This window comes from Megalobrama amblycephala, unplaced genomic scaffold (genome assembly GCF_018812025.1).
Source record: "Megalobrama amblycephala isolate DHTTF-2021 unplaced genomic scaffold, ASM1881202v1 scaffold481, whole genome shotgun sequence".
Classification (NCBI taxonomy): Eukaryota; Metazoa; Chordata; class Actinopteri; order Cypriniformes; family Xenocyprididae; genus Megalobrama; species Megalobrama amblycephala.
Window position 1 is genome coordinate 71,472 of NW_025953403.1, and position 21,809 is coordinate 93,280.

The window sequence follows — 21,809 nt, forward strand, 5'->3', positions numbered from 1 at the left end:
GACGTTTTCAAGAAAGTAGCCTACAGGAATATACCGTAAATTAACAGCGTGTCAGGACGGCGGTTTGATCTACCTTGTGTTTGTTTGTACCGCTGTTCGTCCAGAATGCATGGCTGTCTTGTTTGTCTGGTCACGCGCTTCGGTGTATGTTGTTTGTGTTCGTTTGCCATGTACATGTTGTTGTGGTGTTTGCGTCATGCGTTCAACTGTCTATTGTCTATTTATTTCTTTTCTTTCGTGGTTTTTTGCCTTCAGAATAGTCAGTTTAGTTTTTCTTTTACTTTTTCCTTTTTTATTTTTTCTCTCCATTCTCCCTGTTTCCCTGGCTGCTGGATTGTGCTCATCTTCTGGCTTCCCAGCTCCACCTGCCATCTCTGCCCATTGCTCCCCTGTCTCGTTTGCCATCATCCTTGACCTCCTGAGCTGCAGACTGCTCTTGGTTGGGCATTTAAGTTCCATGGACTGTGTCTTGCTATCGGCCGTCATTGACTGTGGACATTATCCAGTCGCCCTTGCTGCTGTTTTGTTATTCCTTGATCTGTTCCCTAATAAATTGTGAATTACCCTGCAAATTTAATCTTCTTCTTTCTGAACCCTAACACAGCGCTCAAAGTCAACACTCAGAGGCTGTGTTCCAAATCACAACCTATACCCTCAGGAATCACTGAAGGAAAGAGAAACAAGAACAGAAAAAGATTAAATCAACTTAAGTTAAAAGAAGATATTAAATCTCTCAAGATCTGATTAAACAACTCCACAAACAGCATTACCCACTTCACTTATTACTAACCAGACTGACTTTATTTCTGTCACACATCTACTGAAGTTCTTATTGAGAATTAACAGAGTTTTAGATGTTGTTTTATTGTTTTACCACCAATCCGGTCACGATGAACGATGTTACAGGCAGCATAATGTTCTCCGCGGCATCTCCAGACCCTTTCATGTCTGTCACATGCTCAGGGTGAACCTGCTCTCATCTGTGAAAAGCACAGGTCACCAGTGGCGGACCTGCCAATTCTGGTGTTCAATGGAAAATGCCAATCGAGCTCCACAGTGCCAGGCAGTGAGCACAGGGCCCACTAGAGGACATCGGACCTTCAGGCCAACCACATGAAGTCTGTTTCTGATTGTTTGGTCAGAGACATTCACACCAGTGGCCTGCTGGAGGTCATTTTGTAGGGCTCTGGCAGTGCTCATCCTGTTCCTCCTTGCACAAAGGAGCAGATACCGGTCCTGCTGATGGGTTAAGACTGACATGCTCCTGAGACTGTGCTGGGAGACACAGCAAAACTTCTGGCAATGGCACATATTGATGTGCCACCCTGGAGGAGTTGGACTGCCTGTGCAACCTCTGTAGGGTCCAGGTATCTCCTCATGCTACCAGTAGTGACACCCTAACCAAATGCAAAACTAGTGAAAAACAGTCAGAAAAGATGAGTAGGGAAAAAAATGTCAGTGGCCTCCACCTGTAAAACCATTCCTGTTTTGGGGGTCGTCTCATTGTTGCCCATCTAGTGCACCTGTTGTTAATTTCATTAAAACCAAAGCAGCTGAAACCCCCTCTGCTACTTAACTGACTAGATCAATATCCCAGGAGTTTAACTGACTTGATGTTATTTTTGCGATTAAAAAGTGTTCCTTTAATTTTTTTGAGCAGTGTATTTGTTTAGTTCTTATCAAAGCTCTCTATTTTGCTGTTGCTGCCTCAGAAGTCTGTCTGAAATCAGTTTTGTGAGGTGCCTTCAAACGCTGCCTTACAAGTCATTGCCTGATAAGGCAGTGAAGTAACAAGTCAGCTGCCTAGGTTTTTGGATACAGCCAAGGACCAAACACAGGAAGGGACCACAGAAAAAATGGGAACTGTGAATACATTTTAAAATAAAATCCAGACAAATCCAGGATTGTGACAGCCCATCCATCCATCCATCCATCCATCATCCATCCATCCATCCATCCATCCATCCATCCATCCAAAAATGCTTTAAAAACGTCTCGGGTTACGAGTGTAACCCCTGTTCCCTGAGTAAGGGAACGAGACGCTACGTCGGATGACGTGATGGGAACCTTCTGTCTTTTGTGTTCGTGAAGCACCTCTGTATCCAACCAATGAAAAGACGTGACGTCAGAGGCGGGTGACGTCACGGATCAGGAAGCTATAAAGCACACCTGAACACAAAGCACGCCAGCTTCTGTAAAATGTCTGAAGCAAGCGCACCAGGTATGCAGGAGATACGGCCACACGACGTAGCGTCTCGTTCCCTTACTCAGGGAACAGGGGTTACACTCGTAACCCGAGACGTTCCCTTTCGTGGGAACTATCGACGCTACGTCGGATGACGTGATGGGAACGCAATCCCAACTATGCCGTGTCTCCAAGTGCCTGGCTGCTATCTTGTAGCACCCTGGCCCCCGGAGTGATGTTAAGGTGAAGATTGTAAAATCTGATAAAAGTGTGCTGGGATGACCATCCAGCCGCACCACAGATGTCGTCCATAGAGACACCAGATAGGAGAGCTCTGGACGTGGCCATACCTCTCGTGGAGTGAGCACGCACCATCAGAGGACACGGGCACCCCACCGTCTCATACGCAAGTGAGATGGCCTCGACCACCCACTTGCTCATCCGCTGTTTAGATGCTGGGCCCCCCTCTTAGGGGACCCGTAACATACAAACAATTGTTCTGTTTTCCTCCACAGGGCAGCTCTGTGGACATAAGCATCTAATGCTCTTACAGGGCAAAGCAGATTCTTCCTTTCCTGATCCAAACTCGCAAAAGGAGGCGGGCAGAAAGCCTCCAGTACAATGGGACCTGGGACCCTCGTTGGAACCTTTGGAACATAGCCAGGCCTGGTATGCAAAAAGGCTTTCACCATACCTGGCGCAAACTCAAGACAAGATGGAGCGACTGACAGCGCTTGTAAATCACCGATTCTCTTCAGGGAAGAGACAGCCAGAAGAAAGATGGAAAGATTTTGAGTGTCAAGAACTTATCTGACACCTCCTCTATCGGCTCGAAGGGAGCCTCAGCCAGCCCTTGGAGCACAATAGCGAGGTCCCAGGTCGGGGTCTTCATGCGCACCACAGGTCTCAACCTGAGTGCCCCACGGAGGAAGCGTACTACTAGGGGGTCTCGACCCAGCGAGGAGCCCCCTACAGGGATATGATGAGCCGAAATAGCGGCCACATATACTTTCAGCGTGGAAGGGGTTAAACCTTCCGAGAACTTTTCCTGAAGGAACTGAAGCACGTCAGAGACAGAAGAATGGACCGGGTCCAAATTATGCTGTTCACACCACATAGAGAACAGTTTCCATTTATGTAAGTACAACTTCCTCGTGGAGGGAGCTCTGGAGTGAAGGATGGTCTCCACAACCTCGGTTGAGAGACCAGTTTCTATGAGCCTTGCCCCCTCAGGGGCCAGGCCCACAGTTTCCACATTTCTGGGCGGGGATGGAGAATCGTGCCGCCCGCTTGAGACAGGAAATCCTGCCTGAGAGGAAGCTCTAAGGGAGAGCCGTGAAGTAGAGACATTATGTCCGAAAACCATACTCTGGTCGGCCAGTAAGGGGCCACCAATATTAGGTCGACCTTCTCCTGGCGAACCTTCTCCAGAACTCCCGGGAGCATTGAAACTGGGGGGAAAGCATACAGACGCAGCCTCGGCCACGTCTGTAGCATGGCATCCAGCCCTAGAGGTGCTGGGTGCTGAAGTGAATACCACAGAGGGCACTGAGCTGACTCCTCTGTGGCAAATAGATCGACTTGAGCTCGACCGAAAGTTTTCCATATCAACTCCACCACCTCGGTGTGGAGTTTCCATTCCCCCGGTCTCGCGCCCTGCCTCGACAGGGCGTCCACTCCCACATTCAACCGCCCGGGGATATAAGCTGCTCTCAGCGAGAGGAGCTTTCCCTGGGACCAGAGGAGGATGCGACTGGCCAATTTTGATAATATGGTTGATGTACGAGACCACCGCAGTGTTGTCCGTACGGACCAACACATGGTGATCTCTCAGGTCTGGGAGGAAGTGTTTCAGTGCAAGAAACACCGCCATCATCTCCAGCCGATTTATGTGCCAGGAGAGCTGATGGTCCTCCCAAAGACCCTGAGCCGAGCGACCACTCATGATCGCCCCCCAGCCCGTGAGGGAAGCATCTGTCGTAAGCATTACACAACGACCAGAAGTCCCCAGCACGGGTCCCTGGGTTAGGAACCAAGGCTTCTTCCACATGACCAGAGCACGAAGGCATCGCCGCGTGACTTTGATCATGCGAAAAGGATTTCCCCTCGGGGAAAACCCCTTGGTCCTGAGCCACCACTGTAAGGGTCTCATGTGCAGGAGGCCAAAAGTAATGACGTTGGACGCAGCTGCCATCAGACCCAACAGTCTCTGAAACTGTTTTACAGTGAGTGACTGGCCTAATTTCACCCCTTTAACGGCCCCGAGAATGGAACTCACACGAGCAGGGGACAACTGCGCCTGCATCGTGGTGGAATCCCAGATTACACCTAAGTAGTTTGCAACCTGACTCGGGACCAGCACACTCTTTTTGGCGTTGAGCCTCAGCCCAAGCCTTTTCATGTGCGACAGAACAACATCTCGATGTTGAACTGCCAATTGTTCTGTTTGAGCTAGTATCAACCAATCGTCGATATAGTTCAGCACGCGGATGCCCTGGAGTCTCAGCGGAGCCAGCGCTTCATCCACGCACTTCGTGAACGTGCGGGGTGAGAGGGATAGGCCGAACGGAAGAACCCTGTATTGGTAAGCTTCGCCCCCGAAAGCAAACCTGAGGAACTTCCTGTGTGAAGGATGGATGGATACATGAAAGTATGCGTCTTTCAGATCTATCGCTACAAACCAGTCCTCGGACCTGATCTGAGGGATGATCTGTCTGAGTGTAAGCATTTTGAACTTCAACTTCCTTACTGATCGATTTAACACACGTAAATCTATGATCGGACGCAACCCTCCATCCTTCGGAACAATGAAGTAGCAGCTGTAAAAGCCCGACATTTTGCTGGGAGGGGAAACCCTTTCTATAGCCCCTTTTTGCAAAAGCGTCGTTACTTCTTTCTCCATCACCAGAGACTGCTCTGGGGTTACCACCGTAGGAAGCACCCCATTGAACTTGGGCGGTCGTGAACCGAACTGAATTCTGTAGCCCTGTTCTACCATGAGCAGCACCCACTTCGAAACATTCGGGAGATTTTTCCACTCTTCCAAATATTCTACTAAGGGAACCAGTCTCTCGAGACTGGTCTCTGGTGTTTTTTGAGCACTTGGCTCATCCATCTGACGCGGCGCACCGGCAGACAGGCGAATCACGTGCTGGCCGACCCTCCTCGGAGGATCGGCGGAGACCGCTGTGCCCTGACGCACGCTGGGTGGCAGGGTTGACGGGACGGTCCCCTGAGGGCACTGGGAGGGACCCGATATCCGAATCCCCCCGGAGGGGGCTGCCCTCGAGAGATCCTGCACTATAAAGGTCAGGACCTCTTGTTTGAAGCCTTCCGGGAGATAATGACGGTCCTCAGATCCGTCCTACCTCCGGAAGGCTTCGCCTGTGCCACCCGCCCCGGCCCCCCAGATCTTTGTGGGGGAGCACGGGAGGCGACACTGGCTTTTTGTTGCACCCTGTGTGCTGAGGAGCTGGCTGTCGGCCGAGGCTGCTCCCGCCCAGCAGCCTCGGGGGATGAGAGCGGCGGGGAATAATTTTTGAGAATGCCGCTGTCTGCTTTCGTGTCTCCTGAAACCTGTCGACGACAGTTGACACTGCGTCGCCGAACAGGCCATCAGGAGACAGCGGCGCATCCATGAGAACGTTTTTATCTCTCTCCTTGATGTCTGAGAGGTTGAGCCAGAGATGCCTCTCCGTGGCCACCAGGGCTGCCATAGAGCGGCCGATGGATTTGGCCGTCTCCTTGGTGGCCCGGAGAGCTAAATCTGTTGCCTTTCTGAGCTCATGAATAGCCTCAAAGGACGCTTCCCCAGTGTCATCAATTTCCCCCAGCAGGTCGGCTTGGTATGCCTGTAAGATAGACATAGTGTGAAGGCATGCCGCCGCCTGACCTGCCGCCGAATAAGCCTTGCCCACCAAGCTGGAAGTTGTCTTTAGGGGCTTGGTGGGCAGCGTCGGGGTCTTAAGGGACGATGTGGACTCGGGTGAGAGATGGCTCGCGAGCGTCTCCTCGACCCGAGGCATCGCCCCATAGCCGTGACGTTTCAGCCCAACTATATTGCTATATAGTGATGTCTGTGGGCTGTACAGTCTGTATTGTACTGGCCGCTTCCACGACCTCGACACCTCGGTGTGGAGGTCGGGAAAAAACGGCAGACCCCGGCGCTGAGGTAGTGACCGCGCGGGAAGAAACCTTTCATCAAGCTTACTTTTTGGTTTATTTTCAGCTTTCTCCGCGGGCCAGTCGATTTTTAACTTTTCTACTGCCCTGGTCACTACCTCTAATAGCTCCTCATAAGCAGGGGATGAGGATGGCGGTTCCTCATCGACGCTCTCCACATCAACCTCCTCGGAGGAAGATATGTTAAGCATCGGTGCCTCTCTTCGGGGGGAAGAAACCGCTACGCGTGCTTCCGCCACCAAAGGAGAGACACTGGGTCTAGCAGGTAAGGGAAGCGATAGGGCAGCGCCCGTCTCTTCCCCCTCTGCTAGATCCATCTGTGAACCCCACGAGCGCAGCCTTCGCTGTGCCTCGGCAGCAGCGGGACCAGACCCGCGGGGAACACTCGCCTCGGCGCCCTCCTCAAAGAGCGCCCGGCGAGATCGCAGCACTCTGAGGGTGAGCCGATCGCAGTGTACACAGACGGCTCCCTCGAGAGCCGCCTGTGCATGCTCAACCCCCAGGCATTTCACACACATGTCGTGTGAATCTCCTGTCACTATGTAGCGTGGACAAGGAGGAGTACACTTTTTAAACTGCTGCTGCTTTTCCGCCATAATGCTTTTGTCTTATTTTTGTGCTTTGAAACTCTTGTCCTCGGACGAAGAGATCACTGTGTGAATATATATATATATATCAGACAGACAACAATAAATAAGACAGACAAGATACAGAGAGCGCTTGCTGAAGACAACAGAAGCTGGCGTGCTTTGTGTTCAGGTGTGCTTTATAGCTTCCTGATCCGTGACGTCACCCGCCTCTGACGTCACGTCTTTTCATTGGTTGGATACAGAGGTGCTTCACGAACACAAAAGACAGAAGGTTCCCATCACGTCATCCGACGTAGCGTCGATAGTTCCCACGAAAGGGAACATAATTTAGCCATAATCATTTAAACTTTTTGAAATATGTTGTGAAACATTTATGCAACAAATCTGTTTATCCAGTACCATTACGGTCTTCCATTATGCATAATGGTTTTCTTTTATTTATTTATACAAATTTCTGTTTTTCATACACATAGGTACAAACAAGCATTGACAGACTGGAGGAGGAGTTAATGCAAAACTGTGCTGTATATTTCTGTGTCTGTGTTCACTGACTGTATGTGGATCCTGTAGAGGAGAATCAATCAGCAATGACAGCAATGATCTGTTCACTCCTGCTATTACTATTTTTACATGGTTTGTTCATTTCTAAATAATAACAATAATATATGTATAATTAATATTAGAAAGCCCCCTACAACAGGTATTTTTATATAAATTTACATCTTTACATCTACACTTTTTAGTCTTTTTGTCTTTCTCTTCCACAGATATTCATTGTCAGACCTTCACTCAGTCTCAAGCTGTGGTAAAAAGACCTGGTGAATCTTTCCGACTGGTCTGTACTGCCTCTGGATTTACTTTCAGCAGCTCCTGGCCATCTGTGGTGAGACAAAGGAGGTAAAGGACTGGAATGGGTTGCAACTATTGGCACATCCAGTTCTCCGATCAACTATCAGCACATCCAGTACTTATATCTACTATTCCCAGTCAGTCCAGGGAAGGTTCACAGTGTCCAGAGATGACTCCAGCAGTCAACTGTACCTGCAGATAAACAGCCTCAAGACTGAAGACACTGCTGTCTATTACTGTGAATGAGTTCAGGGTCAAAGCAATACAAAAACCTTATCCTTTTACTGTTGACTTCACTTATGCTCCAGATGTACATTTGTTTTTCCAAGAGGTGGCGCTTGTGTCAAGCAGTTGACTATTTTAAGCATCACTCCATAAACCTTTGTTTTCTTTACCAATAAACAGACTATACAAATGTGAAAGTCTGAAGAAACACAAACAATTCTTAATAGTACAGCAGCACCCTTAGAGTAGCTTCATCATTAATTCTGTTCTCAACTTTGTGTGTCACATGTATGCTCTTTTTCTGTTTATATTCTGTGTTCCTGTTTTCCTTGGAGCCATTTACATGACACTGTTTTAAACTAAAACCAGTGGCCTGTTGCACAAAGCCGGTTTCAGTTTCTACCCAGGTAAGTTCAAGATAAGTTTGAGCAAACTCCGTTTTTTCGGGCTCATGAAGGTGGATTGGTTTTTAGCGGGGTTCAAAACGTTGAAAACATTTTAGAGACAAAATTGCTCATCTTTTTCTGCTAATTATTCATTATATTTATATTAAATAAATTAAAACTATGAATAATTCATATGACATATTCATATAATTAGGCCTATTATATTATACTAAACTTTTAAATTAAAATAAATATAATACATGCATAATATATATAACTTTTAAACAGATTAAGCTTACATGTAGCCTATTCTTTTGAGCTCTTTGTGAAACTATATTAATTATTTGTTCTATTTGTTTGATTCACATGCATTGATATAGTCAGATATTTTCTTTCAGCTGCCTTCTCAAACTTTCACTGCATCAGTGTTTATTCCTGCTTTGTAAATGTGTTTAATTTCATATTTTTCATAACAATCTCTTAATCTTCGGAAGAGACATGAATTGCGCGGCTCTCTGAAGTAAATCAAACTGACATTCTCCTTGTTCCATGTGATTGGCTGTTTGTCGCACGTGTCACACTTTCAGGTGCATGCACTTTGCAAACTCTGGATTAAACCTGAGTTGACAGAGAAAGTTTATACTGAGCGTTGTGCAACAGCTGATCCTGATCTAAACCAGGTTGGATTTATCTGGATTTGTCAACTCTGAAACTCAGAGTGTGTTCAACTAGCTTCATGCAACAGGCCATAGATGTTTTAAATGTTTTTTTGCAGTTTAATTACATGACAAAGGAGTTCTAAGGGCCTGAAAACGTAAACTTTTGAAAATGCATTTGAAAGTGCAAGTTTTTGAAAACAATAACGCAAATTTTTGAAAATGGTGATGTCATGCACATGCAAATTATATGTTCAGTCTACAGGTGCATAGTTTTTCTTTACAAAGTGACATTGCCAACTACTGGCCTGGCATACAGCATTTTTAATTGATTTTGCGGATCTGTGGGAAAAGGGACCGTTTTAACCGTTTTTGTCATCTATATGTGAAAAACGCAAAGGAAAAATGTTCTGTTTTCAGTACATAGTTGTTGTGTAAATGTACCCTTAGTTCCCTAGTCAGTCTCTTAGGTTGTTTATTAGTTCATCACACCTGTTTCTGTTCTCCCTGATTATTCCACATGGATATAAGCCCTGAGTAAGCCCTGAGTTTTCTTTAGTTCATTGTCTGGTATTGTAAATGTTTTTGATTTACATGGTTTTGGATTATTGTAGCTCCTGTGTTTATCAAGTCAAATCAAGTCAGTCAAGTCACCTTTATTTATATAGCACTTTTTACAATGCAGATTGTGTAAACGCAGCTTTACAGTGATAACTTGTATATAATTTTGGCTGCACAGCAGCTCTTAAAGAAAATGTTGTCAATGCAGGCAGATCAAAGCACTGTTGAATATCAAATGTCAAGTCAAATGTCAAGTGTCCCCAACTAAGCAAGCCAAAAGGCAACAGCGGCAAGGAACCCAAACTCCAACAGGTGACATCAGGTGTTAAAATGGAGAAAAAAAACCTTGGGAGAAACCAGGCTTAGTCGGGGGGCCAGTTCTCCCCTGCCGAACAGTGCTTTGTTAGGATTCAGGTAGCTATCATAAGTCCAATGGGATTGCAACTTTCAAAGTATTTATTCCAGTTCCATCCAGTTGAGGATCGTATTCATCACGCCGGTATGGACGGTTTGTTGAGGAACTGTGCCACTGGCTGTCGTGTCGATGAGGCCTTCACAGTGGATGATAGTTGACTCGATCTCTGCTGATACTTCAGGGCTGTGTTGTGGTTGTGCCAAGGCGTAGGTCCTCGGTCTCACCTGGATACGGCCCGGATCCGGTTGACTACTAAACCTCGTCAGACTGACTAATATTAGTATAGATGCCATTCTTTTTCTGATGTAACGAGTACATTGGTGTTAAGGAAGTGTTCCCAGTTCCGGCTGACCTAATTTATGCAGCCTAACAATCCTTTAACGGATTTGAAAGTATAAATTGATAATGTCTTATGTGTATGCCAAGTTAAAGAGATGCGTTTTTAAGATTTAAACTGACAGAGTGTGTCTGCTTCCCAATGATAGGAAGATTGTTCCAAGTTTAGGTGCGATATTAAGAAGAGGATCTATGACCTTTGGAAGCATCTCTTTCAATAGCTTAGTTGGTATAGGGTCTAACATACATGTTGTTGATTTTGATGATTTAAGAAGTTTAGACAATTCTTCCTCAAAGAGCACACCCAGGTCCTAACTAAAGCAACAGAGCAGCCATCAAGTGTTAACAGTATTCTAGGTTAATTGAAGAAGTTTTTTGTCCAAAAATTAGAATCTCTGTTTTTTCTGAATTTAGGTAGAAATTACTGGTCACTTTTTTACAGCTATGCATTCCGTTCATTTTGGTTGGTAAGTTTCTGGGCGTGAAGAAATATGGAGCAGTATCATCAGATACTGAAAACTAGCCATGCTTCCTAGATATCTCCCAAGGTAGCATGCAGAGTGAAAAGCAATTCCTGGTATAGCCTTGCGGTATCCATTTGAATGATATAACTTGAAATGACTCTCTTCATTTATATACAAACTGTCGGTCAATAAGTATGATTTGAACCATGACAATGCAATTCCACTAATGCCAACATATTTTCAAGTCTATTTAAAAGAATTTGTGATCATAGTGTCAAATGCAGGACTAAGATCATAACACTAATAGAGAGATACAACCACGATCTGATGATACGAGCAAATCAAAAAACTCTAATGAGAGCAGTCTCAGTACTATGTACGGTTAAATCCTGACTGAAACCTCACAGATATTATTTCTTTCTAAAAAGAACATAGTTGTGATGAAACTGCTTTTCTATTTTTTGACAGAAAAGTAAGATTTGAGATCAGCCTGTAATTGACTAATTCTCTAGGATCGAGTTGTGGTTTTTTAATAAGAGGTTTAATAATAGCCAGCTTAAAAATGAATATTAACAAATAAAAGAGGATCTATGACCTCTGGAGCATCTCTTTCAATAGCTTAGTTGTATAGGGTTAACATACATTTTTGATTTTGATGAATTAACAAGTTTAGACAATTCTTCCTCTCCTAAAGCAGTGAATGAATTGAATTTTTCCTCAGGAACACTACAATGCACTATCTGGTGCGATACTGTAGTAGACGGTTGCAGGTTATAATTTTCTCTCTAATATTGTCAACCTTGCAAGTAAAGAAGTTCATAAAGTCATTACTGCTGTGCTGTTTGGAAACATCAGAAGTTGAAGCTTTATTTCTTGTTAATTTAGCCACTGTATCAAATAAATACCTAGGGTTGTGTTTATTTTCTTCTAAAAGTTTTGAAAAATAGGCAAATCTAGCAGTTTTAAGGCCTTTCTGTACTCAATCATTCTCTCTCTCCACGAAATGTGAAATACTTCTAGTTTTGTTTTCTTCCAGCTGCGCTCCATTTTTCTGGCTGCTACCTTTAGGGCCCGAGTGTGGTCATTGTACCATGGCGTTGGATTAAGCCTTATCTTTTTTAGCGCAAAGGAGCAACTATCTAATGGCTGGAAAAGACAGAGGCAATAGTTTCTGATGCAACATCGAGGTCTTCTAAGCTGTCTGGTATGCTAAGGTGATGAAACTGATCAAGGAAGATTATTTATAAAGCGATCTTTAGTGGTAGAAGTGATGGTTCTACCATATTTATGGCAGGGAGGCAGTTTTGCAGCCTTGACTAAATGCAGTATACACGAAGACTAGATAATGATCTGAGATATCGTCACTCTGCTGCAGAATTTCAATGGCATCAATATCGATTCCATGTGACAATATTAGATCACATAAAGTTACAGATTACATAAAGTACAATGGAGTTACAACTATTGGTGAACAACACCAATAGATTTTAGAATGTCTGTAAATTCCAATCCCAGTGCGTCTTTTTCATTATCTACATGGATATTAAAATCACCAACAACAAGGACTTTATCTGGAGCTAGTACTAACTCCGATAGAAAATCAGCAAATTCTTTGATAAAGTCTGTATGGTGTCCTGGTGGCCTGTTGTTACAATACAGAAGGGGACAGAGACACTGGAATGCAGGTAAGATAGTTTATTGAACAACCAGGAGCTCAAACAGAGTCCAGGTAAGTGAAGGCAGATATGACAGGTGGCAGGTATGGATACTGGAGTGATACTTGTCTTTTCTCTTGCAGATATCGCAGGCTGGTGATGGACTGGAGCTGAGAAGACACAGAGGAACTCACACGAGACGAGGAACAACGCTGGAGACAGGTAAGTATCTTGGAAGGAGTCCTTGAGGTGAGCATTTTGGTAAGACTATATGCCAACGAGACCGGACAGTGACTGTGTGAGTGCGTGTGCCTTTTGTGCTGCTGTTGATGACTGTGCTGATGGGATGCAGGTGTGTGTGATTAGAACTCGGGTGACGAAGTGTGCTGTGGTTGGGTGATGGTAGAGCCTGGGATGTCTGTGACACCTGTATACAGTAGCCAGCACAAATGTCAACTTATATAACATTACATAAATTACCATCACTTCGAAGGAATTGTATTTGAAAGACTTTTGACTAATACTGTAAATATTACTATAAATTACAGCAACACCTCGCCCTTTGCCTTTCTGACGAGGATTGTGTCGATAATCATAACCTTGAGGGCTAGACGCAAACACAAGTTTGCTTCATTATTACAGGCAAAATCGAGGCCTTTAGACTTTTCGTGATCACTGACCTACTGCTTTTGTTGCTTTCCAGTTTTCCAATATAAGTTATATCAACCCCTGAAAAATAATTAAAGTAGATGGAGAAGAAAATTATATAAAATGTCCAGAAAAAAAATCCTGACAAAAAACAAACTTGATGTCATAAAATTCTCTAATGAGAGCAATCAATGATATGAACCATAACATAAATATTTTTTAGCATGTAGAGTTGGTTTAGTAGCTCAGTGTGTTTATGTAAATCTTCTGTTGCATATTTAAACAGCCAGACATGAGTCAGTTTATACATTCATCTGATCACTAGAGGGAGAGAAGAACAAACTGTGCTGTGAAACACACCATGATCTCTTCATCTTTAGTGTTGCTTCTGGCAGTAGTATCCTGTAAGTTTAGTCTACTTTTCTGTGTGATGCATCATTTTGTTGCTAAAAAGCTTGTTTAACCATCTTTAAACTTCATGCTATTTTACTAACAGCTATTATTTGATTTGGTACAGGTATTCATTCATATGAACTCACTCAGCCTGAGTCTCTGACTGTCCGTCCTGATGCCACTCTAACTATCAACTGTAAAGTCTCATATTCAGTTACTAGTGAACTAGTACAGGCCTGGATTCGTCAGCCTGCAGGAAAAGCTCTGGAGTGGATTGGATTGATCTGGTATGATGGAGACTTAGCCTACAAGGATTCACTGAAAAGCAAATTCAGCATCACCCGAGACACCTCCAGTAACACAATAACACTGCAGGGAAATAATATGCAAGCTCAAGACACAGCTGTGTATTATTGTGCAAGACAGACACAGTGACAGACACCAAAAGCCTCCCTGTACAAAAACATCATTATATTCACACATTAGGGTATTTATCTTGTTTTGTCCTCAAAAGTTTTCACAACCAATAATCCATTAAATGTTTATCATTCACAGCTGATATTCATTTGATGACATTCAAATTAATGTGCACTGAATCAGTTAGAAAAACAACAAATAAAACATAAGAATTTGCAAAAATAATTATCATTAAAAAACTAAGAAAGTAATAAGTTATAAAATGAATAGAGTTTGTTTTAATAGAATGTCAATAAAATGCATCACCTCTTACATCACTTTTCTTTCATCGCCTCCAGGTTATAAAGTCTCAGAGGAGCGATTGGAGTTTTCAGCCACTGTTTGAGCAGCATTAAGGGTCTCATCCACAGATCTGTGTCAGCCAATGAACTGAAGTGCTTATTCTGTTTTTGTGTGGAGTAGAAAAATAATAATTTTATGTTAATAGACAAAATTCAAAATGCCACTGTTTCAACAGCACAGATCTGTGTCTGTCAATGAACTGAAGCACTTTAATCTGAGTCTTACAACAGTATTGGCCAAACACCAATAGATGGCAGTAATGTATCACTTGAATTGATATTGTCTTATATTTTATTTTTCTACAATTGTTTTTTAGTGGTTTTAAACTTTCAAGGTTGTGTTATTTAAAAAACGTAGACATACTTTTCTTGTAATATATTTTATAATATTCATATCTGAATTTCATATTATAATTAGAAGCAATTACATTAAAATCCCATTAAAGAAGTTAAAATTAAATGTAATACAATACACAAAAATGACTTTTATCTCTAATAATACAAAAACAACGGTCTGTTTATGAAGATCTCATAACATTAACCATTAAAATCTAAATCTGGACCAAACATACGTCAGTCTTTCATTACCATCAGCTTCTCTGATTTTAATATATGCAAATCAGCCTTCCTTCTTTAAATGTGTCAATCTTTGTGATCTGAACAGACATCTGAACTCTTAGGAACAAAGTCTTTCTTTCTGGTTTATAACTTAAATACACCATGTTTAAGAAGATTCTTGTATTTGTAATTCTGGCCGTTTTACCATGTGAGTCACTGCATAAGATAATCATTAAGAGTGCAACAATGTAACATTATAACATGTTTCTAACATTTCAATATTGTTTCTTTTTCCACAGGTACTGAATGTCAGACATTCACTCAGTCTGAAACAGTGGTTAAAAAACCAGGAGAGTCTCATAAACTTACATGTACAATAACTGGATTTACATTCAGCAGTCTCTATCTACATTGGATCAGACAGAGTCCTGGAAAAGGACTGGAGTGGATTGCATACATCAGCACATCCAGTTCTCCGATCTAGCTATTCCCAGTCAGTCCAGGGAAGGTTCACAGTGTCCAGAGATGACTCCAGCAGTCAACTGTACCTGCAGATGAACAGCCTCAAGACTGAAGACACTGCTGTCTATTACTGTGCTAGAAGAGTCACTGTGAATGAGTTCAGAGGTCAAAGCAATACAAAAACCACTTCCTCATTCACATGAAACAGATGATAAATATTAACTTATCAGCTGCATTGTATTGCATAAAAATAATCAACTAGAAAAACTCGTTCTAACATTTTAAGATGGTAATGAAAAAAGTGGGCATTTAAATATTCCATTGTTTCCAGTACAGTCCTGCCCCTATTTTGTGTGAATTATGCTTATGCTGTGATACACTATGTTCTGGTCTAGGCCATTATTTGACCTGCAGAGGCTCATAACTGCATTTTACTGAATCAAAATCACAGTGACATATAGTCTACTGTCAGCTTCCCTCTGTCATCAAAAAACAAACAAAAACACGTTCATATAAATACTAACTAAACAATATTACACAAGCAGGAGGGCTGTTGTTATTAGTAATCACAGATGTGCTTTTTATACAATAGTTTGATAAACATTAAGTTTAGTTGAGTAACTATTTTTGCTGTATCACTGAAGATATTTCCAAATGAAGCCACAACAGAATTAACCACCGCACCTCAGAGCAACACACAATAGAGGTGTTTACTTCCTGAATGAATCAGTGTTTTTGAACGAAATAGGTTGAATGAACGACTCAATGATTCACTCATAAACACAGTCACTTGTCGCCACCTACTGGTGTAACGATTTACCCTGCAGAAAGAGTCACCGCTCTCCCCCACCACTAATGAAAACTAGTCCATCTGGATCGAGGAAATACACGATAAAACGGAAATCAAACAGCATATTTTCATATTTGAATTAACATATAGTTCATTATTATCTCTATTTCTCTTCCAAAAACACGAAATAATTTCCACATAAACAAACTGCTTTTAACAGATACAGAGGTCATTAGCTCTGATGACAGTTGAATCAATTTGTTCTAATTGACAATTCACAGACTGTGAGGATGAGGAACTTTATTGAATGAATAAAATATAGAACAATTTGAACAGTGACATCTGCAGAACTGTATGCAAATAATTCTTTCTCCTCCTCTTTATTTGATGATTAAGAGGAAAAGAAACAGCTTGCTCTCACACTTCTCAAACCATGGTCTCCTTCATCTCTTCTGGTTGTTTCTGCTGCTTGCAGCTGTCTCTCGTAAGTCTTCATTGTTTCTAAACCCTTAAAATAGATATATGGTTACACAAAATATTTCCATGTATCTTAACATGTCAGGCCATATTTGTTTCTCCAGGTGTCCACTGTGTTGAACTGACCCAGACTGATTCTGTGGTCTTAAGGCCTGGTCAGGGTTTTGACTCTGTCCTGTAAGATCTCTGGATATTCATTGACTGACAGCAGCTACTGCACTCACTGGATACGACAGGCTGCAGGAAAAGCTCTGGAATGGATTGGATAGAATATGTGGTAGCGGTAACACATATTACAGTGATAAACTGAAAAGTAGATATCAAGTTAGCAGAGACACTTCCAGCAGCACAGTGACTCTACAAGGACAGAATATGCAGACTGAGGACACAGCTGTGTATTACTGCGCCAGAGAGTCACAGTGACACAGAGCAGTTACTGCCTTGTTCAAAAACAACATTGTCACTCACAACACAAATAGTTTCAGTTCCAGATTACATTCAATAATTAAAAAATGACAGTAAATTTTCTAACCTTTAAAATTTGTAATTAAAAGATATTCTTATTTTTTAAATGCGCAAATATTTCATTCATATTTCTGTCTTCTCTACTTGCCACTCAAAGCTCAGTTCACTGACATAATCCTATCTTCTGATAATTGTGTAACAAAGTGAATTCTTGACACATTTTACAAGAGGGCGCACTGTTCTCACATGTACTTAAGTCATGGTAAATACAATATGAGTCTCAGTAGAAGGATTCTCTAGATCTCTCGTTCTACTTCTAACACATTATTTCATGATCATTAAGTCTCTTTTTATGAATTATAAATAGTGGCCAATAAGCAATCTTCAGACAGTCTAAAATAGATATAATTGCTGATACTGTCATCACTGAATTATTTATTTATTGATCCATTCTCATGAAGCTCATGACTATGAAAGCTTAATTAACTTTTTCCAGAGTAATGTGAATAGTGCACACTTGATGTTTGATCTGTTAAGTACTAAAGTGTGTGTTGTATTTCTGTTTCTGGGAGCAGCTTTTCTACTTACTGAACACAGCACGACTTAAGAAAATATTTATTGCCTGTACAGTGACTAAATTTAAGGCATTCAGTGTTTATTCCAGGATACCCCTAGAAGTAAACTGAATCTGAAAGGCCTTAGATATCAGAATAGAAAAAAGGCTACATTTACTAAATAAAAAAAAAAGGAAAAGAAATGTGTGGTCATATCTATCTCTTAGCAAGGTAAATTTTAGCAACATGTATCACTTTAAATAATATTAATAATTACTAATATCGAAACAACAGAGACATGGAAAAAAAAAAAAAAAATCACATTTACTGATGCGTTGCCCCTCAGGAAACACCTGTGTTTGGTTATTGCCTCTAAGAAAATAAGTGAATTTGCATGTATAGTTTCATAAGACTAGTTTAACTATAAAGCATATGAGAAACTACTAAAACACATTTTGTTAAAGTAGCTATCTATTAACATACTCAAACATAAATGGAAATCAGTACAATCAAGAAATGGTAATTTGAAGTCTTCTCAGCAAATGATATCAGAATCAAATTAAGTGACCCTGATGACTGTAAAATAATTTTTGAAAATATCCTACATTTTTAATTGAAATACCACTAATCAAACTAAAATGATTGTGATGTTTTAATAAAACTGAAGATGATTAATTGCACCTCATCTTGTATTTCTGCCTTCAGTCTTTCCATCTCCCTCCACTGTATGAGTTTCTCTGAGTTCTATTTATGTTGCCTTTAGGTTGATAAGAGTCGTATTCACTGCTTTCTGACCTACGATCATAAGAATTTTGTGGTTTTGATTTTTGCCATTCAATGTTGTCAAATGATATTTCAGAGGATAAAGAAGTGCCAAAATTATGAGAAACTGCTGAGGGATGCCCAGATAAATTATGGAAGACTTCCAAGAACCCATGAAGACTAATAAGATGGTTAGAGCAACGATCACGGCCGCTGTGTTGGTCCTACATGCACGCCGGCTGTACTTCTGAGCTTCCACACTGTCTTCCTCATTCACCTTGCTTCTCGCCTTAAAAAAATAGAGGAAAACTTAATTGAGTAAATCTGAGAATAGACTAACATGTTTTTCCAAACACGTGCTTGCACTTACCTTAACGAACCTTAACGAACCTTAACGAACATATCAAAGCAGCGAGACTCAGACACAAGCAGTTACAAAACATGATGTTGAACACAGAGCAGCACATGTGGTCTTTTCCTTTAAATCTCACCCTCACAAAGACGACTTTAGGTGAAACGCCCCCATTATCTGACTCTGACAAGTTATTAATTTCAACTGCCACAGTTTCTCTGTCAGAATCTTGTAAGGGAATCTGGTATATGTTTTGATGTTCCATCCTGTTCACAAAAATGAATCAAAGAGTCATTCATAAACTTCTGCGTCCTTCTAATGCTTGTGTTCATGTGTTCTCTTCTATTGCATGTGGTCTCTTGTGTTGCTCCAAGTGTGTGGTATTAGTTTCCATTAACTCCCACTTTTGTGGTGTGAAAACCTTGTGACCTTTTTCATTCTGGATGATAAAACTTTGTGTCCTTTTAGCTACAGCCACAAAACCATACTAGCAACACTATAGTCATGATCTGAGTACAAAATCATCAAAGGAAAATATGTGTAAAAGAATGCATTATAACAATAGGTTTATTCCACAAACGTATCAATTTCTGTGGTGGAACTCAGTAATTAAACAGGTTCACAACATACTGCAAACAACTGTAATTTTTTCTGCCTAAAGAACAGCTGATACCCAAAGTATGAAGATTGTGTGTTTGTGTGTTATAAAAACTTACATTAATGCTCCAATAATGTGATTTAGACCTCAAATCATGAAGGACACAGAGTGAGATCCTGCAAGAAAAGTGCACAATCCATGTTCTGTCATGACAATCTCGGAGTGTTTGACATGGTAAAGGATATGACAATGTTGTATGTTTGGTCTTGGTGGAATACATCTGCTATGCTGCTGCTGCTTTTATTGCTGCTGCAGAGAAAGTACGGGACTTGCTACTGCCAAAACATACATGACACGCTACTGTGAGCAAGTAAGACATGCTGCTGCTGTACAATATAGTGCACATGAATTACCTGTAGCTGATCTATACAGGTTGAAGCTGGGGAAGGTGGAGGGTTTCTGAAGCATGCCGCACTGCTAAGGCAATGCTACCAAAGTATTTTGAAGGTTGAGCACGCAAAGCTTATTGGCCACTGATACAGCAGGGAATCAATCAGCTTTGCCCTATAGATAACGTTGGATTACGAGCAGGTTGAGTTAAAGGACCTATTAGCCTGCGCCATCTAGAGTTTAATGACAGAATGTTGTATTTGTCCTAAACATGAAACGAGACATGTTTCAAACTAATTCATAAGGCTACAGCGTAAAGCGATGCATGTTATTTAATGCATTTGAGACTGGTTTTCCTCAGTGCAACTTACTGTACAGTTGTGTCAAATTGACTGAGTAAAAGATTTGAGTAATGTAAGTAAATTTCTCACTCAGTCTTGAGTAAATGACACACTCATAAATACAGTCACTTATATTTCCGCTACCTTATGGAGTTCATGCAAAACTGTTATGTACATTTCCCATAAGCTGCATTGCATGTTTTAAATGTTCTAAATGTGTGATTTAAAAGGTTGAGTTTCCAGAAACTCAACCTTTTGTGGTGTGAAACCCATTTGTGGACTTTATGACCTAATTTTCATTCTGGATGTTAAAACTTTGTCTTTTTTAAGCTACAGCCACAAAGCTATACACAAGTAAGACTAATAGGTCTAGGTAACACTATGACATGTTGGTCATCAGGGGAAATCACCAAATCATGATCCTCTCATCAGCTCTTCTACTGCTGGCAGCAGCTGCATCCTGTGAGCTTCACTGATGGTTTACTTAAAGCACTAAATTAGAAGTCTTAACATAAAAAAATGTTTTGAATCATAACTAATAACAACACATTCTTCCATTTTTGTTTTCAGGAAGGTGTTTTCTGTGTTGAGCTCACTTAACCTCCATCTATGGTTGTGAAACATCAGAATCATTTTCCATTTTCCATCTCCTGCAGGATTTCAGAATCAAGCGATTGCATTACCCACTGAAACACTGGATTGGCAGGAATATCTTTGTAATGGGTAGCAGTAATATTATTAGGAAAAGACTCCATAAAATACAAGATCAGTTTCCACCCAGGACAGGTCCAAAAACACAGTTTCTACATGGGAAAGAATTTTTCAGACTGAAGACACAGCTGTGCATTACTGTGCAAGACAGACGCAGTGAGTAAAGGCGGGTTCATACTGTGCGATTTTGGCCACGATTTGGTCGTCTGAGACACAATTTTGAGAATCCTAATCCTAGGATCCTGTAATCCTAGGTTTACAAATCTGTAGTCTTTGATCACTAGTTCCGACGAAATTCAGGCAGTGTCAGATTTGACGCACAGTGCATTGTGACTTCTCATACTACAAACGTCAAATTGTCTTCGTTTTTCAAAACAAGCCGTGTTCAGAAATTAACGCTAGAGATTTCTTTGTTAGCCACCATTTCAGTCCCGCGTGAAATACAGCTCACAGTCACCGAAACGTGTGGGTTTATTGATGAAGTAAAAATCCGGACAAGTTTTCATGCACGCTTCCGTTTTTTAACGCGTCTTGACTGTCGTACAGTCTGACATAAATGACGGCTGCGATCCCAGTGTGACATAAGGATCATGTTCGTACAGTCTGACAAGCAACAATCATAAAGGTCTATTATAAATCGCACAGTGTGTACTCTGTATGGGCAGTATGGCCTCCATGATGCACCAACTAGGCATGGAATGATCAAATTGGCAACATTTTGCAACATCTGTCTTTTTCCATTCTTCAAGAATGACCTCTTTTAGAGACTGGATGCTGGATGGAGAGTGATGCTCAATATATATATTTACAAATTTCTGTTTTTCATACACAAAGGTAACAATCATTGACAGACTGGAGGAGGAGTTAATGCAAAACTGTGTTGTATATTTCTGTGTGTCTGTGTTCACTGACTGTATGTGGATCCTGTAGAGGAGAATCAATCAGCAATGACAGCAATGATCAGTTCACTCCTGCTATTACTATTTTTACATGGTCTGTAACTCATTCCTAAATAATAATTTATGAATGAATGTGTAATTTTAGGA

At 41.5% G+C, this 21,809-nt stretch overlaps 1 pseudogene and 1 gene segment (V, D, J or C); both read left to right on the top strand.

The window, feature by feature from the left end:
* Positions 1 to 7,544: 7,544 nt before the first annotated feature.
* On the top strand, positions 7,545 to 8,052 carry LOC125261759 (annotated as a pseudogene).
* A 4,476-nt stretch (positions 8,053 to 12,528) lies between these two features.
* Positions 12,529 to 13,980, top strand: LOC125261760. The segment is given in 3 exon segments: positions 12,529 to 12,534; positions 12,648 to 12,726; positions 13,670 to 13,980. Coding segments are annotated over 3 exon segments (396 nt in total).
* Positions 13,981 to 21,809: the final 7,829 nt, after the last annotated feature.